The sequence below is a fragment of the Falco cherrug genome, chromosome 6 (genome assembly GCF_023634085.1).
Source record: "Falco cherrug isolate bFalChe1 chromosome 6, bFalChe1.pri, whole genome shotgun sequence".
NCBI classification, from domain to species: Eukaryota; Metazoa; Chordata; class Aves; order Falconiformes; family Falconidae; genus Falco; species Falco cherrug.
Genome location: NC_073702.1, coordinates 52,898,032 through 52,925,937, shown reverse-complemented (window position 1 = coordinate 52,925,937; position 27,906 = coordinate 52,898,032). Strand labels below are relative to the sequence as shown.

The following is a 27,906-nucleotide window of genomic DNA, read 5'->3' as shown; positions in this document are numbered from 1 at the left end:
TTCACCTATCCCATGTCATTTACCCTAAAGGTGAGTATAGTTTAATTCTCTCTTCTCTTTGCCCCTAACACAGAGGCACTTATATCCACATCACTTACTGGAAGCAACCGTGTGCCCACAGCATCCAACTTACAGCACTGAGGCAGGGTTTGGGAGTGAGCTAGCTGGTATGCATCAGCGGTGAGCTAAGAGACACCAACAAAAACTCTTCTCCATAAAAGCAATGGGCCTGATTCAGAGCTGTCAAAATAGTTCTAACCAGGAGCTTGGAGTGAAGTCTCCCATAAATCTCTAAAATGGGTTTAGATCAGAGTTCATTTAAATAAAACTTGGCTTTGTGGATCAAGGTCACTACATACTGAATTTTCCAAACACACAGCTCCCTGAAAGTGTCAAATAGGATGCTTTCAATACGGATTCTAAATGTTAGTAGTATCACCATTAACCTAGAACAGACAAACTTTTGTGCACTGAGTTCCAAGTACAAGAGTATTAACACTTAAATACACTGAACAATTTAATTTTGGTATCCAATTCACACTGAAGCAAACTGAATACGAAACAAAGAACATCCCAAAATAGTAAGAACAACTTCAAGACAATGAGGCCAGGTGTGGGGTTTTTTTGCTCTTACTGTTTTTAACAACTTAGGGTGATGTTTTCAATATTCAGTCCTTCAAAGCAACAGACACATAAGGGGAAAAAGTATTTTTTGTTCTCACCCTATGTTAAGCTATCGCTCTTAGGGCTGTTTGTGCCTTTTTTCCACACAGGAAGCACATTCATGATAAGGTTGCTGGTGCAAGCAAGTACCTCTATCCCCAGCTACAAGCAGGTTAGTTTAAACAGATCAAAGATCTTTATAGCCTAACTTGTAACTGAAAAACACACAAAGTCCGAGGGAGCTGACAACCGTGAATTGATTAAAGTAATCTGTATTTGTCTTCAGGATATACAAAATGAACACTGGAAAGTTGTCTTAGCTGCGGCAGAGTGAATTGCAAGTGAGCAAACAGCAGCATCTGACTAGTTCTAGGAACAAGTGGGAAGCAGGGATTTAACAGGCCTCCTGATGAGGACCATGAAGGAGACTCTCACTGATAATAGTGGTGGCTGCTCATACAGAGCCACAAACATGGTGAGCAGATGGGGAAAAAATCTACTCTATGCTTAGATTCTCTTTCAACATGAAACAATACTGGAGCCCCTGAATTTCTTCTATAAAGGTGGCAGAAAAAGGTGATGCAGTGGTTGAGACCACCACCTGTTTGAAAGAAAAAGCACTGCAGAGATGAGAAGGAAGACAGCTATGGTACGAGTTTTCCTTCTGAAAACTAATAGTGTGTAATTCATACCTTATCTAAAGTATTATCTAGTTGCTAAGCTTTCCTTAAAGAGCACAATTACCAAATTTATTGGTCAACAGCAACTTTCTCCACATGAATGTACGTATTCATGTTTTGTTACAGCTACTCAGACTTGTACCACTAACATAAAAGTATATTGAGAAGCCTAACTGCCCCGTGGTAAAACTGGCATAAAGAGCAATACTATACTTAGAAAGGAATTAACCAGTCTTTTGGGCAATTAGTTAATGAAAACTTCTGTCTTTTGCTGGGCCAACCCCCACCCCACCCCACCCACCCCCAATAAAAAAAATATCCTGTCCTTCAAATGGAAAAGAAGTGCTGCTTAACAGAAGACGTGTTCTTGATGACAGCTATAAGCCACTTAGGGTAAGCTTATCATTCTCATCTCCAGCTCACTGTTTTGCAGGTGGGAGTATGCACTACAGGCAAAGTGTGTTCGGGTGCCCTCTGGAAGGTGAAATGGGGAGCAGACAGAGCTTTCCTTTAAGCACTTGCCTTAAGATGTGGAGGCCACCGGAGAGGCCAGTGGCACTTCTCCAGATAGATGTTCAACTAGGTTTAGGTATATGACTTTGCACAGGAAAGAGGGTATTTACAGTGTTTGGATTTGCCTTTCATGGACTCAAAGACACAAAAGACTTCTGAAGAGTTCTGTGCTCTTAAGAATGCCTCAACTTTTAAAATTTTTTACATGTGGCCATCACTTCCATATTCCTTCCCTTCCCCCACTGCTAGACTGCCTACTATTCAGTCTAACTGCTGAATTTGAAATTCATGGCAAAAACTATAACACAATGAGTTACAGTCCACAAGAGACTACCCTTCATATTTAATGCCTCCCCCTGTCCCCACAGGATCTTTCGTCAAGGAAGTATCCCCTGGCATACAACAGCAAGCATTGGAAAAAAATATATATACACCTGAAAAGCTAATAAAATCAAAACTGACTGAATTTCAACATTTAGAACAAAAAAATATGGAGTTTTGTAATAGGTTATTTCCTAATATGATGTTGTATTTTATGCAAGTTACCAGATTCTACATGGCTCATCAAGTCAACCAGATACACGCATACAAGCATGCACATTAAAACATGGCACTTGGTTAAGTTATAAAATAATGATATCTACCAATCAGTTTTGCAACACAACCAAAATTACATTCTAAAAATTGGCTTTTAAAGCACACATTTGTCTGGATTGAAATGGGACATAACCTCTCATTCTCAGTAGAGGACAAAAAAACCCAACCCTACCAAGTCCTTTTCTGTAAAGGTCTTTGCACGAGACATACAAGAGACATTATTTTATAAAACTCCTTTAAGCTCAATACTTCAATCTCATAAATCCTCAGAACAGAGGCAGCAATTCAGCTATGTTAATTTTTTAAAGCTTGATGGTTTATCAGTTGTGTAGAGTTGCAAACATCAAAAACATACGCTGAAATAAAGCAATCTTTGAAAAGTAACTGGACACAAAAAGTCAATAAACAGACTATATGAAAAGCACCCATACCTCTTCAATAAAAATAACCAGAAATGGTAATAAAAAAAGCTTCATGCAACATGTTCTTAGATATTCAAGAACTACTACCAAAGAAGAAAGGAAAGCAAAATAATGACAAATGGCCTAATGCAAATAAAAAGTCACACATGATTGCATGCACTATGGAGCAATGTATTCTTTCAATAGTTGTACCTCATTTACTAAAAACCTGACAGAAGCACTGCTTTTATCATTTGCTAAAGGAAAATTGTTTAGGTAAGTTCTCTTGTTTTAAAAAACAAGAAATACGTATTTCTTCTCACAGGAAAAAATGTTCAACCATTTACTTTTCACATTTGAAGTCTTTTCACTCCCACTTAGATGAAGCACAGAAAATGACTTCAGAAGCTTGTTTTATGTGCAAAGTAATACATCAATATAGAACATTCTTTCTTGCTTTTTTTTTTTCCTTTTTTTTTCTTTGAAACTGTACCTCTGTCTGGAGAATTTAGTAATGTTGCAGATGAGGAGGAGAGCCGCTTGTTAATGACTGGATCAACATGTTTCGAAAGGTTCATTGTTGAAACAGACCGCCTGTCTGGATCTAAAACAAATGGAGATAATGCTAATTGACAGCCTACATGCAGTAGTGCAAGTTCCTAGCTCACTAGCGGGAGGAGGAAAACATGACTAGGTCACTCCTGCTCTACCACAAAGAACTTTCAAAATAGAATGGAAATCTCAGCAGACTTTGTACAGTTGACTCAAAGACTGGGCACAAAACCATTTAAGTTTAATGTTTAAAATACTCTGTTTATTGACTGTTATTGATTATCATTTGATCAGGTTGAAATCCAAGGATTTAATGGAGGATCTGTAGTGGGTACTAGTAGACAAGATGATATTTCCTTGTTCCTTTCAATATACTTAGAAAAACCTTACTCATGACTTACAGTAGAAAGCTTCAGGGAAGGACCAACATGATGGGAAATGTGAGGTTATTAATTAAAATAACCGTTAGCACCTGAATAAAATGTGACATTTGACAGGGCACTGTTACTAGGCAGGTGGTCAATATCATGATAATACAATGCTAAAAGATTAAAGGAAGATTAGTGCACAAGGGAAGCAAGAGTAAGCACAAAAGGAATTAAAAGATTTAGTTAAAAATCCCATAGTTATGTATAAGTGCTAAACTTCCCACCGCAGTCATTTTCTACCTGCTGTGAATGAAGTTGTAGTTAGTCAATCGAAAACAGCACACAGCTTAGCAGATAAAGAAAATTAATCTCTGTGGAAGGCTACACTGCTTTCAATGCACATGCCTGGAATGTATGCAATGCAATACTAAAAGGTTTTATTTTGCTTTTAAGTTGTGTACATTTTAGAGCAATATTGCATCATTTGCCTGCACAACTGCTGCAGAGGCAGCGTCTGCACCCTACTGAGGCTGTGATGGTTATTTCAATACAGGTCACACACACTTTGTACATGTGTGTCACGTGAATGGCAACGTCTGCTAGCAATGGCAGAAGAACAGGAATGAGCTGAACAGGCTGTTGATATGCTTTTTGTTGTCTCAAAAAAAAAAAAAAAAAAAGCTACAGGCATCACCTACATGTCCTCCACTGCAAATTTCCATTTGGAAATTTGACATTCAGAAGGTGCTGGGAGAGTCAATTCTGCTTGCTTACATTTTAGCATGTACTGAACCTCAGCACTACTCAGCAAAGCATTCAACCATGCTCAAATGCAATGAGGTTTGACCATATGCCTAAATGCTCTGCTGATTCATATTCTGTGTGTGCAAAAATATGTCCACATACCATTTTGGAAGCAGATACAAACTCAGGACACTGACAACATGAAGGATGTTGCTGAAATATTATCTTCAGTTTTTTATTTATGACAAGTACACCAACATTCTATTTACCTGTTCTGACCTAGTGGATTAAAGTACACTCACTGTGTGCAAAAAATATTTTATAGAAATACAGTACACAAAAGGTACCTTTACTCTCCCCAGATCTATAAACTGTATAGGATTCACTATAACTGGTTGGAACGAAGAAAGATTCTCCTCTACCCCATGTGATTATTTGCTCACTTTGCCTAACGTTAGAATGACCCAGTGAGGGTACAGAATCAGCAAACTGGGTATTGGAAGGGGGATAAAATTCAGAAGTGGGTTTTTAAAGGAAAAATCTAAACATTATAGACAAGAACAAGGTCTCTGTAGGCTAGCAAGATTATCCCACATTTATCTATGGGGTATACTGAAGAGCGCTGTGTGCGACTCAGTACTGGAGAGAGGATACTCAGGCTTCATATGCACAGATCTTTGTCAGAACAGTATTTGTGCGAATGGGATGGGGCTTTTGATTTATTATATTTAATCTATAGCTGAGAAAATGTGTAGGATATCAGTAGAGCCAAAAAGTTTCTACAGTTGGCATAAAGGACGTACTGCATAAACCAGCTTTCGGACAATGCCAAATGACAATATGAAAAGTCACCTTTTGTATTTGGTATGCCAACGTTTGTCTTGTGTCTATTAACGTTATTTAAATGAAGGAAATTCAGCATGAGGATTTGTGTGTAAGTGTTGGCAATAAATGTAGAACATGCCAAATTCATTTTCCTAAAAAAATTATTAAAATATCCACAAGCAACACATCAGCCAGTGCAACTGGTTATATCTCTGTGTTCATGTGCAAAATAATTATAAATCCTGTGTATATGTAGTATGCCAAAAGGGTTTTAGAAAAGACCAAAATATTCGAATTGGGTCTCCTTGAATTTCAGTTGACAGAATATTATGGTTCATTTCAGTGAATTGTGCCAAATCTTTAGAGTCAGCCAGTAGTAACTCTCCATAGTAAAAATAAGTAATAATGAAAAAATCTGGTACTAACAACAGTTCTAATCTATCAGCATGATGTTAAGCATGCATTGCAACTACATGAGGGTGGTTTAGTTACTGATGATCTCATTTCCTGAGAACTAGCTATGGGTAAAGGAATCAACAAACCACAGCAATTATGTACCAGGTTTTCTAGCACCACCCAGAGATCTGAAGTGGTGCTCCAGGCCTGCTAAATCGAGAAAGGTGAATGATGATTCAAAAAAATAACCTAGGGACAGAATGCAAGACAATGATTTTTCACAGTAAAGAAAATAAAAATCAAGTAAGTTATACAGAGTTATGCAAAAAAATAACCTTTTATGAAAAATAACTGTTTATTGAACTTATATATAACAAAGATTTCAGAGCATTCTTTTCTTAATGTTTTTTTCCTCCTTGATGAAAGGCTGGACAAATTGAAATGTATACATTAAAGTAGGGAGAGAAGAATTCTGAGTACCAGCTTCTGGTGAAAGAAATAAAGGACAAGTTCTCTTTTTTGGGTTTCAGTCATGTTTAACAGGGCATATACACATTAATGATTGGCAGATTAAGTTAGAGAAGATAATTGAAGTAAAAAGCATATAGCTAAAATTCTCTTAAACTTAATTTGCCCATCTCTAAGTTTTTCTAGGGGAAAGAAGGGACTTCTAGCTCCCAAAATATCTGTACAAGGTACAGATAGCTTATTACAAAGAACCATTTTTCTTCCTCGTGTCTGTTTTATTCTCAGTATTTGGTCATTTCCACTAGACCTGTTTTTTGAGCCATGATATTTACTATTTGCACACTGTAGCTCATACCACAACATTGACACAGCACAAGCACACCCACACGTACAGAAACAACAGCAAAGCGGCAGAAGCGAGAAGCTGTAGCAAGATAGGAGTTACATAATTACTCAACCCCTGAAACAAGTTTTAACTTCTGTTCAGATTTCTCCTTGTTAACTTTTTGCCACACAAAAATGTCAGAAACATGCCATTGCTAGCAATGAGAAGATCAAAAGCAAAGAATTCAAACCAGCATACACTGAATTGTTTTAACAGAAGCAAAGTAAATTTCAGTTAACTGGCAGGGCTGGCAGACTGGCTAGCAAACCAAGTCTCCCTCTTTACCTGTGTTATTAATGCGGTTATGTAGTGCTCCTCCCCAGGACCACCTGTTTTGCTTTTGTTTTGGCTTCTGGCTTCTTTCAATTGTGCGACGTACAACAGCTTCATGTCGTTCCTTAAGTGCAACAGGATAATACATTTGGATACTATTGGGTTTTTTAACTTAATCTTCTCAACAAACCCTGCTACACATGGACAACACCTAGCAGGCATCTTGGAGCTGTATTCAAGTTTATGTGCTGCCCACGAAGACACACGCTACAACAGGATTAAGCAGCAATTAAGCCATAAATAAGTTAATATTTTAACTGTAATTTTGAAAAGGTAAGATCTGTTGGAGAACTGCAGAAATGCACAGAAAAAAGTGGCTCTGTTATGGCAGCCACTACACAAACACACCTTAGGGCTACTGCCCACCTTGTATCTCCCACCTACTAAATACTAGTGGGAGAGATAGGAAACAAACAAAAAACACCCAACCAAGGATGAGCTGATTTACGTAGGATCACACTGTGTGCCAGCTTAACCAAGACAAATCAGCCATAAGCATATTTTATTACACACTTTCTTAAAGGATTTGTTAGGGCACCTAATATTTCTCTACTGTTATACTGAATAGCTAAGAATTAACAGATAACCATACAAAACCAACCCGATTTTTATTTTTCTGCAAGAGTTTGTGCAGTGCCATACACTGTAAGCTAGACATGCTCAACTTAGCTGCATTTGATTCATAAAGTGCACTTCAAGAAGCAGTATCTGTGCAAGCAAAATCCTTTTCTTAAAATCCTTTCATACACTCTCATACTGACCATGGCTTATGTTGCATTCTTTCCTTCAGCTCTTAAAGAAGTTCAGTAGTACCATATCTTATGGTAAAAGCAAGCTGAAAAGTGTTTTCATTACTTTCATTCTTACCTTATCTTCTTCTATTCTCTGCCTTCGCTTTTCCTCTACAGCAGCTCGCCTTCTCTCTTCCTTTAATCTCTGCTCTTCTAGCTTCTTTCTGCGTTCCTCTAGGTGTTTTTCGTAATGTTGCCGGGCTCTCTCTTCTCTTTCTAACCAGACTGATTCTCTTGCAGCTGTGAAAAATCAAAAATAAAAGTATTAACATGCTACATGTGACGAATCATTTAATACAATTTGAATAACCAAGCTAAATGGAAAAACTAATGAACTCATCTTCTTAAGAGGACATACATAATATCCTAATCTCTCCTTATGTACTAAAACATTGTGTACCCTGGTCATACATTCATTTCATTTAATTTCAATTTACTTACTATGAATTACCACCAGGAATAGTTAAATTATTTGAGCATATAGTTTCTATGTGGAAAAAAGTTTTTTATTAGTTTAAAATACCTAAATACTGAAGTCAAATGTATGTGACCACACTTGTTACACAAACCATGATAATTCTCTGCCATCTTTTACCATAAAAAGATAGATAATAAAAAGAAAGACAAAACTATCACCACTATATAGCTGTAGTGATCAATACAGATTTTTTTGATTGAAGTGGTTGGGATGACAAATTCTAGCACCTGGACTGCTAACTGTACTCACAGCTGACCAGAAGCAAACAAGTTACCCACCAAAATAGTCAGTCTAAAGGTGAACTTTAATTTGTCATATAACTTCACTGCTGCACAGCTCTGAAAAACATGTTTCAGAAGTGCTAATCAAGACAAATCAGACTCCCCATCAGGGTCTGAACTGTCACCAAGGTACTATCTGGAACACGGGCTCAAACGGTCCATATGAAACCACTTACATACGATACTCTGGACCTCTCCCCGTCGCTGTCTTGAAAGCTTCAGGTCCCAGAAATTTTTGTGTTCTAAAAAAACCTTGTTACTTGCTTTTTATAAATTCTGGACATTTGATACCTCTGGATCTTCATGAACTGACAGATGGGAGTGCAGGAAGAGATGCACGTGACAGTCACAAGACAAACATCACTGAGAACCACATTACAAAACCATACACAGAAGGAGCTCATTGATAACACAGCAGCAACAGGGAACCAGCACAACAAAGCGCCTAAAGGATTTTCAGTTTCCAAGGCCAGCAATGTAAGGAAGTTCTCTACCTAAGACTGAGACTGGGTTTTTAATTCAACCAGGGGAAAAAAAACCGAAAGAAAAAAAACAAAAGAAAAAACAAAAGAAAGAAAGAGAAAGAGAGAAAAAAGAAAGAAAGAGAAAGAGAGAAAAAAGAAAGAAAGAGAAAGAGAGAAAAAAGAAAGAAAGAGAAAGAAAAGAAAGAGAGAAAAAAAAGAAAGAAAAAAGGGGGGAAGGGGGGGAAGGGAAAAGAAAGAAAAAGAAAAAAAGAAAGTCTATTGATTGTTATAATAACATACTCTAGAACAGCAACTTCAGCCTTCAATTAGCCAAGATGTTTGTAGTGTTGTTGACACAACGTATCAAAACCAAAAAACCCAATTGCTGGTAGATGTTCAGAGCAGACATTGCAATCAGTTCTTAGAACTCTACGACTCATCTTCATGAAATTGCTCTTCTTCACTTCCCTACCTACTCAAACAAATCCCACCTCACCTAATAAAGAATTTAAAGTACACTCTAAACCTATATGCAATCTCTCAAAAAATCCCTATCCTGAACAGACCAGCTCAAGAACGCAGCTCTCTACCATTTCAGATGCCAAATACTTTTTCTGAGAAAAGCAGACAGCACCTTTAGCTTTGCTGTGGGATACAAACTAGCAGAGAGATGTTTGTTCAGCAGCTACACACTATCATAAGACACCCTCTTGGCAAGGTGGGTGAAAGTTCAGCAAGATGTTTGCAGGGAATTTAACAATCATAGCTAGAGTAATTACAGCAACAAGAAACAGTACAGTTACTTAGATAATTAGTAACAATAGCTGTGAGAAGTGACACCTACAAGTGTGAAATACTAATGCAAGAGCCAGTGGAAGATTTACAGAAATACTTTTCTATGCTAATTTAGTTAAGTGACTGAGAAATGTAAACTGCAGACTAAGGCAGAAAATAGAATATGGCAGAAAAAGCAGCTTCCAGGCCAACTGAAATCTGCAAAGGCTCCTCCTTCTGTATTAAAGACTTACAACATAACAAATAGAGCCAAAATTGGTGTTCCAAACACAAGATTAATTTGTAAACCAGAAACATGCATCTGCTGCCCCTTCTCGAGAGCCAATAGCTCACCAAGAGAACGGATGGTCAGAGAGATGACTCGGTACGGTCCACCCTTCTGGAACTACGTGACCCCTCACAGTGCTGTCTTTCTGCTGCCCATGTCCAGGGGAGACTGAGCAAAGGGCTCAGCCTGAGCTCACCTTTTTCAACAATTCCGGTTACATCCTGAACAACTGAAACGTAAGACTCACCACCTCTGAGGTGCTGTCCCCCTTTTTTGCCTTCTGCTTAAGTATCCAACTTCACTAACCAATGCCTTGGGCAGAACCAGTGTCAGCCTGTCACCAGAAAGGTTGTGATTTTTGCAAAAGCTTGCTCTTCCTATTAGCTTCTGCATAGCTGGATTGCAGAATAGGGACAGCCCAAAAACAGGCAGCCACATTAGTGAGCTATACTGTTCTTTTCACTTATTCAACATGCATTTACCATGTTTTCTTCAGCAAATGAGGAAAACATTCTCCAAAAGCAGCAACCCAGTTAAATTCAACCAGCTGCTTTTTTTAAAAAACAAACAAACAAAAAAAACTTACTATCTTTAATACCATCTAAAAGCTGGCAAAAGACATTTCTAAAGTAGCTACACTTAAAGGGAAAAAGAGTATCATTAATCTTTGAATTCTGCATTGCAAAAATTTCATGTTAACTCCTCCTTTCTCCTGAATCTCTGATGAAAATGTCAGATAAATTTAACACTTTATTATTACAGGACAGGACCACTTCAGATCCTCCTATTCAAAACACACAAACATATTAACTTTTACCTATTTGGGTGATGCTTCATGACCAAAGTGCTGGCTGACACATTACATTCAAAAGTTTTTGTCTCATTTTCAAAGACCTCTGCAATTCTGTTTGGAGCAATATCACATTTCTGTTTCTCTGACAATCATACTCCTAGCTTAGGATATATTTTCTCCAAAAATTAATTCTTTCTCTTCCATCAACAGGAGAAATTACTGTATACTGGACACCTGTCTGAAGACAGAAGTTTCACAGAAGGCTCATTGAGGCTGGGAAATCATGCCTATTACTCATGAGGAGTCAAAAGGAAGGAAAGAGACACTTACAGAACAGGTAAAATATTTTACTTCATAAAACCAAATTTGAACAGAACCCAACTAATAATACCCTGTGAACAACATGATATTTGAATCATTTTTCCCATTTCAACACTAGGTTATCATGTTCCTCTTCTTCCTCAAATAATTATTCATTAGTGCTAGACTGTAGTAATCATAGAATCATTGAATGGTTTGGGTTAGAAGGGACTTGGAAGCTCACCTAGTCCCAACCGCCCTGCCACGGGTAGGGACACCATCCACTAGGCCAAGCCACACAATTTTAATTAATTATAATAAATTGTAACTAATAAAAAAAATTATTAGTGTTAAATAACTGTTAAACGACATTCCTGGAGCATAAGATATTACTCTCTCCTTCTATTCTTTCTCCATCACTACTTCCTGTGAAGCTTTTCCTGCTAGTTCTTACCATCAGAATTGTTTCCTATTTGAGTCTACTGATATGTTTCACTTCTGATACAGAAACGTTCAGAAGGTTTGTTTCAGTTCCGCAGACAGCATTGCACAGATACATACAGATGCTGAGCTTGTAATACTTAACAAAGTCTATAATTTTATGGACTTAATTTATTCTAACATGCACAAACTATTACAATTAGTCTTAATTTCCAGTATTTATTGTTTATCTGTAGATGTCACAGAAAGAGATCTTGAAAAAAAATTAGAATAATTCCCTAACCTCCTCTTAAAAGGAAATCGGGGGTCCATTTCATTTACTGCATGCAGGATTTGCATAATTTTATTGATCTTTGTTACAAGCTTTAGCTTCCCTACCTAACCATTCAAGAATGGAACTAGATTGTTCCCTCATGCAACATCATATGTTTGCAATCTAAGTTACTCACCTTCACATAGGAAATGCTCCAGACTTACAACATCCTGTCACCATGGTGCTATACAAATGAATTAAAACAAACAAACAAACAAAAACCAAACACTGCACACTCCCTGTTACATAGACCCTGAACACACCAAGTAACCCAAACAGTGTAGTTGCTTGAAACTAGAGTTCAACCAAATAATTTTGAGAAGTTTTAAAACATCCATTATCTATGAAAACGCTAAGAGCAAATAAGGAGCTTGGTAGCACATATCTCATGAAATTCATCTAGCTGCAGCATGTTGGCTTTTACTCAGCAGTCACTTACGCGCAGACTCTAATGATCATATCAAGACAAGACACTTCTGCTGCGAGCCAGAAGACTTCCACAGATCCTGAGATCAACTGGATCTTTTGTGCCTGGAATCTAATTACAATAGCAACCTGGCATGAAAAGGCTCTTTGGTTCTTTACGGAAAATAAAGCACTTTCTGAAGGATATGAGAAATTAAGAAAAGCAGAGAATAAATATCCAACAACTTCCGTATCTGATGTCACTGCAATATTAATTTGCCTATAAAAGACATAGAGATAGTTTGCTGCTTCTGGCATTAATATAAACGGTTAGACCTTCTTGGGGCATTATTTGTGGCGACTTCCACAGGCTTCACCCTGTCATGTCGTTTACAAAGAGTAATGCAAATAGTATATTTGAACTTTCAAGATTAAATTCAGGAAGAGAAAGGCTGAAAATATGTTTGTTTTGGTATGTAAAAGAGTTAACTTTCACATACATTCTCCCTGCTGGGAAGAAAATCAGAATGTTGAACCTCTGGATAGAACACTAATCTTCAGCTTTCTGCTCCTCAGAGATGACAAAATCATACTTTTGTGATAAGGAGACAACTCAACAACAGAAACATACATTAGTGACAGATTAACCAAGGCAAAAGGAAGTGTTAGGCTGGAATAAATTATAACAAAATAAATAGATCTCATTTCAAACAAATATAAAAGCTATCTTTTTCTATCATCTTTAAGTTACAAGCAAAAGGCAACAGAAAATACACACCCATCTGTTAGCATGAGGAAGCTACTAATTTTATGCTTGGATCAAGTATTTAACTAGTATATAAAAGCATGATTTGTGATATATCTGTTTTCTGAGACAAAGTGTAATATTTATTTCCATTAATTTAACTTTTTCTTCAGATGGGGAAATAGTCTTTCCTGCTTTTAAATTTTAATGTTTTGGGGTTTTTTTTACAATATCAATGCCTACGTTTTCTCTTATTAGAGACACTCAAAGGAGAATATCTGCTTTGTCTACTGCTTCCTATATACACTACGTTATTGCATGAACTTAAGGGCTCAGTTTTTGCCATCTATAAGGTATACATATACAGTGACATAAGTTAGCATCCTTAGATATATGATGGTATCTTCAGGAAAATAAAAAGTTTAAAGTAACATCTTTTTATTTCATTCTCATGTCCCTATTCATGAATTTACAGGAACTTTTTTTCCTGTAAAATTCCTGTCACCAGACAGAAATTAACAAATTATATTCTAGAGTTAAAAATCAAAGTTTACTCAAGGGTTAAAAAAGCCTACTCCGAGGTAAAAATTAGGGGTATTAAACCCTATTCAAAACACAGGTGTGCTTCTGAAAGCACAGCAAAGTATGGTTCATACAGACACATACATCAGATGCCTTGCTAACAGAAGGAATCAGAAGATGAGCCTAGAGGAAACAGAAGACACCTCTAAAAGGTCCAATCAACTTGAAAGAGTGGCTGATTTGCAGGATGCGGGAAGGGGAAATACCCACTTTTATGATGGCTCCTCCAGAAACTAAGCTAAGAGCTATGCCTGGTGCTGAGCCAATTCTGGACTCCACTACAGGTACGGTCCAACAAAAAGGCTTTTTCTTGGGGCTGGGACTTAACAACTTCACAATACTTCTCTCCCTTGTAATTCCACATATTGACTGACAACGTGCATGAAAGTCGAAGAAAGCTTGGTCACTGTGCAAACAGTACCTGCATGCTGAAAGCTTAAATGGCATAAGAACATTTACATTAAAGCTGGAAGATACAAAGATAAGTCACAGCCTGATCTGTGCTCTACCTCATTACTTAGTACAATCTATGAATTTGAACAGTCATGTGATATAAAGACACAAAATGAGAGCATAAAAACAAGAGTAGAAAGTGAACCTGGGACATGCTGTTAATACCTTCTGTTTGTTAGCAAACTAGTAATGCTGGATTACATTACAAAGCAACATAACTAAGGCTATATTTCTGGCCCCTCTGAAGTGAGTAACACCAAAATACCAAGGCCAATCAAGAAACATTCCATTATTAAGGCACACACAAGACTTGAAGCCAATCAATTTTACACTAGAATTAACTGATTTAATGCGGGAGATGTTAACTGCAAACCATGCATGTTTCTTTTGGGGAAAGAAGCTAAATTTCCACAGTCATGCACACACACAGAGTACCATTCTTTGCAAGGGTTTTAGGCTGTGAGGGAAGGTGGAGCATGCATCAAGTGTCAAAGCCTCTATTTTCTGTTCATCCATGTGAAGCAAGGGATGTCCCCTCAGCTCCTCTTTTGCTGTCTCTTCTGCTGTCTCTTCATTTTAGTCCTTTCCATTCTGGTTTACTGCCTATATGAAGGCAGATCAGTCTAGCACCACACTTCCTTAGTCTGCTTTTTGCATCCACCCTGGATGGACAGCTTACCTGAGTAAAGATCCTATTAAGCCTTTGTCAATCTTTTCAGCCTCTCCCTCTTCTGATTTTACAGCACTGACCTCAGCAATAGCTCTCTCCTCTGACCGCCGTTTCACCTTTCCTCACTGCCAGCTCTGTACTGTCTGAGACTGTGATTTCCTCCTCACTGCATTAGTAGAAAAATGGATCAGTGATGCTTTAACCATACCTAAAAATGGGGATGTTCCACAGAAATGGCTGGCTGACTGAATTAGAAAGTGAACTTCAGAGTTGTAATTAAAGCTGAAGTTAACATTAGAATCTCTAAGCTAACCTTTCCCCAGTAGCCATGCTCTGAGGGACATTCAGCACAGAACTTTTTAAACTAATCTTCCTTAAAAATTCTTTTCTTTTCCTATAAACCCTTCTGACACTCAAGTCCTCTGAGGACATCCCAAAACTATTCATATGCTAAGGTCGCTGATTCCCAGTTTCAGTGGGGTTTCTGACTGTGGAAATGTTGGATAAAGTTCTGTCCCCAACTGCCAGAGAATAGAATAAGCCAGAAGGAATTCAGTAACAGAAAAAATGAGTAATTTTTATTAGTGTGATATTTTGCCAATGATTGCTTTCAAATGAGGGAGGAATACGTATCAAGGTGATCTTTAAAATATTATTTTAATGCTTATGCAGTGTAAATATTAAGAAGTTAATGGATTTAGCCAACCTGAAATGTAGACATATTCTAAAACCTAAGATTAATAACTTTTCATTTAAGGAGATGTGTTAAGTCAGATGGCAGGATTACCATCTTTTGTCCTCAATGCCAGAAACTAAATGAGCCATGTGTCCTTGTCAGGATCATAATTGTGATTAAAAAAAGGTCAGTCTTCAAGCAGGATTAGTGTAGATAAAACATGCACAGATGTAAGACTTAAAATGATTTTCTCAAGAATATGGGACCCAAACACTGCAAAGTAAAACGAAGAAATCCTCAACTCTACCACTTTGCTAGGCCACTCCCTAAGGCTATCAGAATGTTACCTATTTTAAAATCCCAATAAATTTCCCTGTTGAAAAACACATTTTGATTTTTCATGCCAGTTACGGAGAAACCAGGTTTATGCTAATAAATGGAACATGCTCAGAGACCAACTGGCATGGAACAACTTTCACCTGTACTACTAAACTGCCCTCCAGAGTGGTGACAGTATTCTATCAATGCATGAGAAAAAGCTCATGGGCCTTGCCTGCCAATTCCCAAACCTTGTCTGGGAATCAGCAAGGAGACAGCTAGTCAGCTGGTGTCAAAACCCTGCCAGGATCCATTATAACAGTTTAAAGGCAAGACCAGTTTAGTTTCACCCCTAGGGAATGCTCTGCAGTACTGTTCAGTTTTCCAGTACAGATACAATCAGTACAGCAGAGTTAAGGGTGAAGGCCCGTCCTGAAAAAGCAGTAGCTTTTATTAGACTTTTCCAGTTTGACCAGACTATCTACCATGTCTGCCTTCCTAAACAACTCAGTTCTGACACGTGTGTCTCACACAGCCTCCAGTGCCAGTCAGCCTGGTGCATGCAAAGGAGCCATAGTGCCAGGCTGGAGCCAGGAGAAGTGTGACAGCTCCCTTCACCCTGTCCTCTGAGAACAGCCCCATCTGACAGCTATCACCCTCACCTACCACTGCCTCTCTTGGGATCCCTGTCTTGCATGACCCAAGAGAGTTGGTCTCATGCAGAGGTATCTGACACTTGTATTTTAAAGGACAGATGATCGCTTCATGTAAAGGCACTGTGGGAAGAGCACTAGCAGAAACAGCGCGAAACAAAAACCAATGAGCAAGTGACACACTGAAAAGCATTATTTAGAGAATCAAGCAAAGATTACCCTAATAATCCTTTAAAGGTCTGAATGTGCATATCAACAAGTAATACACACATTACCAAATGGTCAGAGGAATAAAAACCTTGAAGCATGGCTGCCAAGTAATTCCTTTATCTTTGCCCACATGAAAAGGCAAGTCTAAGAAAGCTAAAACCCCCAAATCAGCACAACTTATGGAAAACATGAGTTGCACAGAAAAAAGCCAAAAATTCATCTTTCAGAAGGGTTGGGATGGCGTTTCAAAAGCAAAGCCTTTCCTACAGTGAAGGAACTAAAAAAAAATCCTTTCTTTTTGATGGGATGAACAGCCAAGATAACATATGTGTCTCTGTGTGCCTTCTATGTTTTCTAAAGAAAGTTCCAAAACTAGACATGAATATATAAAGGTGAAAGGGGCATTTTTGTAGAAGTCTTTTTATTCTTTTCAATTAGGCAGCATAACATAATCCTCAAGAAACAGCAGATACCGAGACAATATGCACTCATATTTCCCATTCCCTAAAGTCTCATTGAAAAGAGAAGAGGTAGACACCCAAGTGTGCTAAGTAGAATAAAGCTGCTAAAATACCACTGCCAGGTGCAAGCAAATCCTCAAGAGTGCCAAGCACATACCGACCGACCCATTATACCGCACTGAAAGCCACATCTATCACAGCACAGTGGAACCTGGAAAAAAATTAAAGCTTGAGAGTAAACAAAACTGGGGAAAAAAATAATCTCAAATCAACCCTCCTGTAATAGCAGAATATTGCCCAATAAACATAATTGTTACTAAACTGGTACTTTGCATGATCTCACAGATGGGTCAAACAAATTTCATTAAAAGATGTATGTGACCTCCTGCATTTCAAGCTGCTGAAAGTACAAAATGAAATTGCTAAAGATTACTACCAGCTCTACATTTACAGAACACTGTCTTTTTTCTGGGAGCAGGGAATAACTTCACTTGAGGTATCACTGCAATTCTCAACTTCTGCTTAAAAAGAAGCCTTTGCTAAACTTGACAGATCCCCTGAATCAAAAGGAGAGGAAATAAGTTTAAATCCAGCTTAATTCTATTAAAAAAAAAAAAAAAAGAAAAACAATCCTTCCTTTAGTTGCTTTACTGTCACATGGCTGACATTCCAGTATTAACAAAATCCAACTCTAATTTTCAGCAAGACACATTTATGTAACAACATTATACAACTTGATGTTTAAGATAGACAGCTTAGGCATGGGTTTTGCTATGGTTCACATGACATGAGTGACTGATTATCTAGGTTCTGCACTAAAAATAACATGAAGCTTGCATGCATTGTAAAAATAATTGCCTTGCTGTACTGGAACACAAATCTCAAGAGACAGCTCCTAAATCATAATGTTAGCAGACAAATATAGAAATGAAAGTACAATGCGACTTTCAATTTTCTTGTTAGTTCAAAATAATTCTTCATGCAAGAACACACAATACACTCATACATCACGGGGATGTGCAGAACTCCTCCATTTAGGAATGAAGGATTCCTTGTCAACTTAGAAAAAAAAACCCTATGGTTTGATGTCACTTTAAAAATAGGTCATAAAAAAATTACACTTTTCTCAACAGAAGTCATGTCCTTCCAGTAACAGACATTCATTTATCAACAGCTAGAAAAATCAAAATTCAGGAAGACTTAAAGACTCTGCACTTGAGTAAAGCATTGTTACTACACAAGGACTGAACCTGAAAAAACAATAAATCCAAGACACAAAGGTGTAATTATGACAAAGTAATTAAAATGGGCCAGTAACCTCCATTTGCTCTAGAACCCGAAGAAATCAAGGCCATGCATACAATCAACTCCAACTCCAGGAGCAACTTTTTAGGGACTGGAGAACATCCTGTCATGTTATCCCTTTGAACAAGCCAAACCCAAAGCTTTCCTTTACCCCTTAAAAAAAACCCTGGTGATTCAGGCATGGCTAGTACAATGTTATAAGGTACTGTAAAGAAGAAAGGATATTAATCCTATTAAGACCTAGATGGCAATAATTCATGGCTCTCTGGGTTAGAAAAAGCAGCATAAGTCTAGTTGGAGTCATGATATAGTTCTATAAACTTATGGAAGCTAGGAAATGGAAATAAAGAACTTCTGGTTCTCCAGCCATAAGAACAATGCAGCATCCAAAAAAATCACAATGAACAGGTAAAAAAATAAGAGGAAATACTTGTGTTTCCCAACCTCCCAACTGCCAAAGAATGTTGTGGCAGCCAAACATACATTTTCCAAAAAGCCATCAATTTGGCTTCACATTGTTCTATAATTATCTCACCGCCACACTCTATAGTGCCCATCACTAGCTGCTTGTTAAGTAACCTTCACTATTCACCTGAACAGTGTTTGTTATACATGCTCATGCCCATGTGATATTTTGTAAGACATTGAGCACATCTACTTGACACCTGCTAAGGGTTTTACGTAAGGAACCCCAAGTTTATACAGAAAAATTCAAACCATACATTGGCAACATGTTCTGCTATTCTATTTTACGGCAATAAAGGACATTCAACATATCAAGTAGTCTAATCTTAATTGGTAAAATATTCTATATCTTCAAAATTCCATTTTCATCAGTGAAGCTTCCTTACAGGGTTTCAGAAATCAACCCATTTTTCATTCAGACTCACAAAAGTAATAGGTATGTAAAAGATGATGAATCCCAAGATGTGCACGAATTAAAAGATTTACTTTAAAGATGTGACAGCATATCTAGCACAATCAGTTCGCTGAATGCTCCTGAAAACAAATTGGCAAAAACACTGAATGCAGATGATAGTCCATGAATGAAAACAAAAAAAAAATTTAACATAGAATAGGCCTTACCTAGCTGTTTTTCTCGTTCTTCTCTCCGTTCTCTAGCAAGCCGTTGCCTATCATCAACCTTTAGTATTGTTGGATGATCTACAAATAGAGGGAGGGGGAAATATTAGTCATATAGCATAAAATCAAATAGTACCATAAACGGGGTATGGTGTTTTTTTAGGGGAATGACCATTAAACAAATCTAGTTATTCTTTCAAAATAGATCCCGTTTCCAGAAATCCAACTTGGGAGGGGGGTGGGGGGGTGGGCAGGGGAATGACAGTTAAAAACATATGAATGTATTCTAATTATCCAGTTGTAAAACACTCCCAAACAACGGATTAAGTTCTATCTCTGAATTCCAAGCAACACTACTGCCTGTGAAAACCCAGCAAGTTTTATTTTGTTTCTAAGCCTGTAACAACTTGATTGCTTGAGAGTGAGAGCATTCTGACAAAATACTGTCTATTATTATTCCATATCCTTTCCCCAAAACGCATCCACAGAAATTTCTACTACAGTGCTAGTACTCTTCCCACTAGTATTGCCTTTGAAAACCAATAAGCCTTATTACATGAGACTGAAGCAGCTCAGTACCCAAGCAAAACAGGTTGATTCAAAACACTGTAGCAGTTCAGATCGATCTTCTGAAGATAGTATGACATTGATCTCCACAGATGTTTGAGTGCACATGTGTTAAAAGCTCTGGCAAATCCATTAAGACAGAGCATCACATGCATGGACTAATATAATACCAGTAAATTAATATGATAGTTTCTTCAACTATTCTTGTAGATTGAAAGTTAGCTACGTGATTTTATCAAAAATATCTGCAATTGGCCCAAAAAATTTGTGTCAGAGCCCAGGCTTGACTATAAAAATTCAGGCTTTTTTAGAAAAACACGACCTGGTCTGTGAGTTCTCTAGAAGACGACAAAATGCTTAACAGCTAGCATTCTACCTCCAGCCTCAGCAATGGAGTTTTTCCAGAGAAAAAGGGAACAAAATACAAGTTACCAATTCATCTCAGCATGTTGCCAAAACTAATTTCCTACTCATCCTTAGCCTGTTCTGTTAAACCTGGAAAGCTGTTAATTTTGTGCTTTTTTTAACTAGCACTGAAAAAGTCTGCTTTGAATAAAACAAGTAAACAAAAAACCTCACAGAAAAATCAAAAAGATTTCTGGGTATAAAGAAATGGTCTGATTTATCTTAGTATTGAGGGGAACTCAGTTTTTAAGTATTTTAAGATAAAGAACTACCTAGATGTGGGTATTTCTCGCACCAGCTTGACAGCATCAGTGAGTGAAAACTGACCTTGGGGAAAAAGACACAGTTATGCTCGTTGGAAGGAAGCCATGGGAGCGAGAAGTGAAAGTTTAAGATACAGAGTTGTTAGCAGAACTTGTGGCCTTGTAGATAAGGGAGTTGCTAAGTTGCTGTGTCTGCAATAGAGAAAAAGCTACAGTGGAAAAATCACTGAGCACAGTTACAAGCTGATACATCTGCCCGCTGTAAAGGTATAAAAGGCTTGCTTGATTTTAATAGAGCCCTCGATCCACACTCGGAATCCGTGTTTCAATACACCACAAATGGTGCCCAAAGCGAGGCCCGCAATCAACTAGCTGTCAACCCGGCGGCATAGCTCAGCCGAACTACGGGGCTACATGCTGAAAGGAAGCGCATCTAGCACGTCAACTGCCTATCGCGGGATGAAGGTAAGCAGCTCAGAACTATGGGGACTGCTTTAACAAAAGAGCAAAGAACTGGTTTACAAGTTTTTACTAACATTCTTAAGAAGCATGGGAAGAATGTAGATGAGGAAGAACTGAAACGTGCTCTTCTATGGGCATCAAAAGCTGACCCATCCGTTAATACCACTAACATTTATACTCCGGAGATTTGGGACAAAATAGGCATCCATCTATGGGACTGTGCTACAAAAAATGATAAGGTAGCAGCTACTTTGTTGAGTCCTTGGTGGATTATTTTTGAAACTTTAAAAGCTCATGTTGGCTCACAAGCAAAGGAAGCAGAAGCAACATCTTTGGCTCCTTCACTACCACCACCCCACACCCCCCCTTTGGCAGACCCTGCCATAAACCCACAAACTAAACCTGCTGTTACTGCTCTTGTGGCTCTGTCACCTGATAATGATGACCTGGATAACCCTTTTGACCCAGGGCTTATTGATTCAGAGAAGGAGCCTGATTTATATCCTCCAGATCAGGGCTCCTCAAACTGTTTAACCAGGGGCCGGCGCGTGGATGCAGTGGCAGGCAGCCATCTGCGGCTGCTTGGTTTCCCCCCCCCAACCCCGGCGGGGGTGGGGGGGCTGGGGAGGGTGGTGTGTCTGTAAATACCAGGGGGCGGATTGAGGACCTTGGGGGGCTGTATCCAGCCCGTGGGCCGTAGTTTGAGGACCCCTGCTCCAGACCCTCATGATAAATGGGCAGCTGTAAAAGGGGAAGCAAGGCAAGTGGCAGATACAGGCATGCTGCATGCTTTCCTTGTGGTGTATATACCTGACCAAGACCCACGACGGGAAGCTCTCTTGTATGCTTTTATCAAAGATATCAGGCAAACAGTGACGGACCATGGACTCAGGGCTCCTTATACAACCCATTTAATAGAGTCTCTGTGATATTCATGCCTTCACGCCTAATGATTTTAAAACGTTGTTTCGCTTGATAATGACAGACAAGCAATACACTATGTGGGAGTCAAAAATGGGGGAGCTTGCAGGCATCCAAGCTACTGAGAACTCAGTGCTGGGAGTGTGCGACCCATTGCGAATGGTCAATGTCGATGTATTACTAGGGCAAGCTGATACAGCACCAATGCTGCACAAGCTAGGATTTGCCAGGCAGGTTTGCAGCAAGCTAAACAACTGGCACCCTGTGCTTTGAAAACTGTCCCTGAAGCTGGTAAACAGAGGCAGTCTTTTGTCCAAATTAAACAAGAAGCAAATGAACCATTTATGAAATTTTTAGACTGACTTAACGAGGTTTTGGAAAAGCAGACCGATAGTGAGAAAGCACGTGAATATGTTTTTAAACAACTTGCTATTGAAAATGCCAGCCCTGCCTGTCAGAAAGTATTACAACTTGTAAGGAATTCTAGCATTGATGATATGTTGAATGCTTGTATGAATACTGGGTCTAGACAAGACAATTTGTCTCTGATTGTGGAAGCATTTGTAGCATTGTCAGTTAAGTCACGGCAATGCTTTTCTTGTGGTCACTACGGCCATCTACGAAAGGACTGTCCAAAAGTAGAAGTAAATAATAAAGGGGGAACACCTGGAATCTGCCCACACTGTCGTAAAGGGCGTCATTATGCCAATCAATGTCGATCAAAATTTGACAGGGACGGCCAGTCTTTGACCTTACTGGGAAACCCCAAGCGAAGCACCACAAGGGGTCATGCAATGACAACAAATCACCCCTCCAAATGTCCCCCCCACGGAGCTGCAGTGTGAGTGGAGTGGACCTGGCCACCTCAGCAGAAACAATAATTCAAGAGACATCAGTTGTGCTTATTCCAACTGGTATGTACGGTCCACTCGGTCATGGATAGGCAGCATTGTTACTTGGACTAGTCTGTACAACATTGAGAGGCCTTTTTGTGCTCCCAGGGGTCATAGACGCTGATTATGAAGGAGAAATTAAAATAATGGCGTGGACTCCAATGCCACCATGTACTATACCAGCAGGAAGCCAAAACACACAATTGGTACACTTTCTACCCGAATCACTGAATGCCGCCTGTGTAGCATGGGGTTCAGGCTGTTTTGGATCTACAGGGGTGCAAGAAATTTACTGGACTCAACAACTAACTATGGATCGACCCAAATGTCCTGCACTTCACAATCAGGAAAGACAAGAATTACTATGCAAGGAATCATTGATAGTGGAGCAGATGTCACAGTCATTTCTCCTTCACAATGGCCCAGTCACTGGCCTTTAATAGAAGCTCATGCTTCCTTATCAGGAATTGGTGGTCAAACTTCTCCAAACAAGAGTGAAGTGCTTGTTGCTATTATCGGACCAGAAGGAAGATCTGCTTTAATCAGGCCCTGTGTGTTGCCTGGCTCTCCTACCCTATGGGACAGAGACTGTTTAAGCCAATAGGGTATGCATTTAAGTATGCATTTTTTCTAGGGGCCACTATCTTGCAGCAGGTCCCACCATCAACCTGGAAAACAAATGAACCCGTGTGGGTAGATCAGTGGCCCCTCCCAAAAGAAAAACTGCTGCACCTACACAAACTGGTGGATGAACAACTAGAAGCTGGTCACATAGTGCACACAACTAGCCCGTGGAACACACCTGTCTGTGATTCAGAAGAAAAATAATTCTTGGAGGCCTTTACATGATCTAAGAAAAATAAATGAGGTCACTGAAGATATAGGAGCACTACAACCTGTGCTCCCCTCACCAACAATGTTACCACAAACATGAACTCTCAGAGTTATTGATCTAAAAAACTGTTTCTTCACGATACCTCTTGCTCCACAAGATGCACCGCAATTTGCCTTCTCTGTACCTTCTATTAATGCTGCAGAGCTGCATAAAAGATACCGTTAGAAGGTGTTACCGCAAGGCATGAAAAACAGTCCTATGTCATGTCAACAATTTGTAGCAGCAGTTTTAAGCCCAATACAAGAGTGTTTTGAAAATGTTTTAATCTACCATTATATGGATGACATCTTAATTGCTGCAGAATCAAAACAGACAGCCCAAGAAGTGAAACTGCAAGTAGTCCAAGCAGTCTCAACAGCAGGACCAAAAATTGCAGAAGAAAAAATACAAGAAACCCCACCTTGGCAATATTTAGGATGGAAAATATCAGAACAAAACATCCAACCTCAACGTATCACCTTGCAAACAGAAATGAAGACTCTGAAAGATTTACAAAAACTGTTAGGGACCACAAATTGGGTCCATCCTCTCTTAGGGATCTCTACTGAAGAACTCCATCCCCTCTTTAAACTATTGGAAGGAGATCCAGACTTCACATCTCCTCAAACGCTTACCCCCTCTGCAAAAACTGCCCTCAATAAAGTGGTTGTAAAATTAGCAGGTCAAGTCACCCACAGGCAAAAAACGGACCACCCTGTCAGCCTTTTCATTTTTTATTCAACTTTTCAACCCTATGGCTTCTTAGCACCGTGGGTTCCACAAGACATATACCGTTGATTATCCTGGCATGGATGTTTTTACCACATAATTTTGGAAAAACAGTTACCGCAGCTATTGAAATGATAGCTATGTTTATCCAGAAAAGAAGAGAGCGTTTATTAACCTTAGATGGTGTTGAACCTAACATTATCTATTTGCCTTTTGATACAAAACAGCTAACTTTTTAAACTCATCAGTCTTTTGGTTTTCAGTGTGCTCTAGCGGATTTTACAGGACAGGTAAGTATTCATTTCCCAGGACACAAAATTATACAGTCCCTACACTCTCTTTCCCTTTTACCTACTTCACAATTAGCTATCACACCAATAGCTGATGCCCCCACAGTATTCACTGATGGGTCTGGCAAAACAGGCTGAGCAGTAATAATTTGGAGAGATGGCGAAGGAAACTGGAAAAGTAACATACATGTCGTCACAGGAACACCTCAGGTAGAAGAACTCTCTGCAGTAGTCTGTGTTTTCAAATTATGGACTACACCAATAAACATTATCACAGACTCTGCCTATGTGGCAGGCCTTGTTTCTAGGCTAGAATGCTCCTTTTTGAAGGAAGTCTCACATGAAACCTTATTTGCTCTTCTCTGGGAGCTCGAGTGGCTCCTGGATTGACGACCACATCCATATTTTATACAACACATGCTCACATACCTCCCTACCTGGACCCACAAGTGAGGGAAACACACAAGCAGACAGGCTTGCAGGTATCACGGTCTTACCTGATCATTTTGCACAAGCTCATATATCCCATGAATTTTATCATCAAAATGCAAAAGCACTGCAACATACATTTCAACTGATCAAGACAAAGCAAGGCAAATTATACAGTTGTGTCCCGATTGTCAACAAGTTGTGCCTGCACCGTCGATTGGAACTAATCCTCAAGGTCTTTCGTCACTTGAAATTTGGCAGGCAGATGTTACTCATATACCAGAATTTGGCAACTACAAATAAGTACATGTTTCTACTGACACTTTTTCATCTAGTGTTTATACATCAGTACACTCAGGTGAAAAAGCAAAAGATGTTTGCTGACATTTTGTTATGGCCTTTGTCACCCTGGGAGTTCCAAAAACTATAAAAACAGATGATGGCCCAGGCTATATAGTGCCTAAGACACAGACATTTTTTCAACAGTGGGGAATTCAGCATATCACAGGCATTCCACATTCTCCCACGGGCCAAGCCATTATCGAATGCACAAATAGCACTCTTAAAACTATGTTACAAAAACAAAAAACGGGGAATTTAGGGTTAAGCCCACAAGAGCATATAGCTAAAGCCTGTTATGTTTTGACTTTTTTAAATCATTGGACGGAGTATGAACCTCCTATACAACACCATTTTGGCTTACATAATACTTCAGAATCTAATAAGAAAGCCCAAGTCATAGTAAAAAATTTACAGACAAATCAATGGGAAGGACATTTTCTGTTAATAACTTGGGGTAGCGGATATGCTTGTGTTTCCACAGGTTCTGGCCCAAGACGGGTACGTGCTTGATGGATCAAACCATCGTTATCTCAGTCATCACCACTGTCTGTGCCATGACGACAACTGCATCAATATGGATCCCACCTCAACCCAAAACCAACATTTGGGTAACCTTAGCCAATCACATGGGACAGGACACATTATGTCTATCAACCGCTTCTCCAGAAAATCCTTTTACAACCTGTCTGGTTGGACAACCCGTTGATGATTGGCCCATCCCCTGAGATAAACAGATCATAATTCAGAGTTTTGGTGATGTGGTTAACAGTTGGGATGGTTGGGTTCCATATTTAGCATATGGTGGGATTAAACCACAGGAACTGGGCATATTAGGATCTGTAAAAATGGATTATTGTGTATACTTCAACTACATGGGCAAAGATGATCTAAAAACAATTCAGTGGCTAGATGCTACCATACCCGCATATAGAAATGCTAGCGCTTGGTGTAATTATACTTCTCCCAACATATCAAAGTCTAGCAATCAATCACTTAAACTGCCCGCAGGATTATTTCGAATTTGTGGAGATCGCGCATGGCCTGGCATTCCCTCCCATGCAAAAGGAGTACCATGTAGCATTGGAAGGTTAACTTTGTTAACACCCAATACATCCATGATTATAACTCATAAGTTACGCCGCCAAGAACGTGCTACACATGCCTTTCAAACTGATTGTAAGAATAATCTAGAGTTTTGGAGCTCTAGTAAAATCATAGCAGCGTCTATATTGGCTCCAGGAATAGGAACAGTGAAAGTGCTAAACATTTTGAATAAGCTTGGCTGCTGGCTTGCGAAACAAACTAACACAACTTCATTGGCCCCGAGTGGACTATTGCTAGATGTTGATTCAATAAGGCATGCTACGCTGCAGAATAGAGCCACAATAGATTTTTTATTGTTAGCGCAAGGTCATTGTTGTCAGGATTTTGATGGGCTTTGTTGTATGAATATGTCTGATCATTCTGAATCTATTCACAAAAGTATTGAAAACTTGCAAGAAGGAGTACAGAAACTAGAACAAAGTGATGGTTTTAACATTTTCGGAAATCTTTTTGGTAGATTAGACTTAACTGCATGGATAAAAAGCTCATTACAAATAGGTGTAGGATGCTTATTCATTTTTATATGTTTTCTGATCTGTATTCCACGTGTGTTGAAATGTGTGCAAACTCTAACAGATAGAGCATTGATACAAGCCTTTTTTATATATAAGGAAGGGGGAGATGTGGGCATTTCTCGCACCAGCTCGACAGCATCAGTGAACAAAAACCAACCTTGGGAAAAAGACATAGTTATGGTCGTTGGAAGGAAGCTATGGGAGCAAGAAGTTTAAGATATGGAATTGTTAGCAGAACTTGTGGCCTTGTAGATAAGGGAGTTGCTAAATTGCTCTGTCTACAATAGAGTAAAAGAGCTACTGTGTTTCTCATAATTTCTGAGGAGAGAAAATGGCTCAAAGTTGAAACTATGTGCTTCTCCCAGGTCCAGTTCTCATTAAGTGTTAGTACATATGTCCTGGTTTCAGCTTTATTTGGATTTTATTTGCTCATGTTCTGAGCTGATACGTTGGCCCGCTGTAAATGTATAAAAGGCTTGCTTGATTTTAATAAAGAGCCTTTGATCCGCACTCAGAGTCCATGTTTCAATATGCCACACCTAGAATACTGTCACCATGAAAGCGTACATATGAAAAGACAACAGATCCTTTCCATTATTCACTGTGAATACACAAGTAAGCCATTTGTAAAAACATGTAAAGTCAGTCTATTTGTGTGTAGACTACATATCTATGAAAAAGAGGTACTAGCAAAATACTACT

The 27,906-nt window shown here is 38.9% G+C and overlaps 2 protein-coding genes across 9 annotated transcripts in view; one reads left to right on the top strand and one right to left on the bottom strand.

Moving 5' to 3' along the window:
• MAP7 (microtubule associated protein 7) overlaps positions 1 to 27,906 on the bottom strand; it is a 127,317-nt gene that overhangs the window by 26,874 nt on the left and 72,537 nt on the right. For 6 of the 8 annotated variants that reach the window (XM_055713601.1, XM_055713602.1, XM_055713603.1 and 3 more), the window contains 5 exons: positions 19,414 to 19,491; positions 7,793 to 7,956; positions 6,878 to 6,989; positions 5,902 to 5,988; positions 3,348 to 3,458 (listed from right to left, as the gene is read on the bottom strand). In XM_055713601.1, the coding sequence (XP_055569576.1) occupies positions 3,348 to 3,458; positions 5,902 to 5,988; positions 6,878 to 6,989; positions 7,793 to 7,956; positions 19,414 to 19,491 (552 nt within the window). The remainder of the gene's footprint in view (positions 1 to 3,347; positions 3,459 to 5,901; positions 5,989 to 6,877; positions 6,990 to 7,792; positions 7,957 to 19,413; positions 19,492 to 27,906) is intronic. The other 2 variants (XM_055713604.1, XM_055713605.1) reach the window with 1 other exon arrangement.
• Positions 20,880 to 27,651, top strand: LOC114016699 (uncharacterized). The gene is made up of 2 exons (XM_027809845.2): positions 20,880 to 21,110; positions 26,067 to 27,651. The coding sequence occupies exon 2, from the start codon at positions 26,431 to 26,433 to the stop codon at positions 27,418 to 27,420; it is 990 nt and encodes a 329-aa protein (XP_027665646.2). The 5' UTR covers positions 20,880 to 21,110; positions 26,067 to 26,430; the 3' UTR covers positions 27,421 to 27,651.

Coding starts and splice junctions, on each gene's coding strand:
- LOC114016699 (XM_027809845.2), top strand. CDS start 26,431: ATGGATTATTGTGTATACTTCAACTACATGGGCAAAGATGATCTAAAA.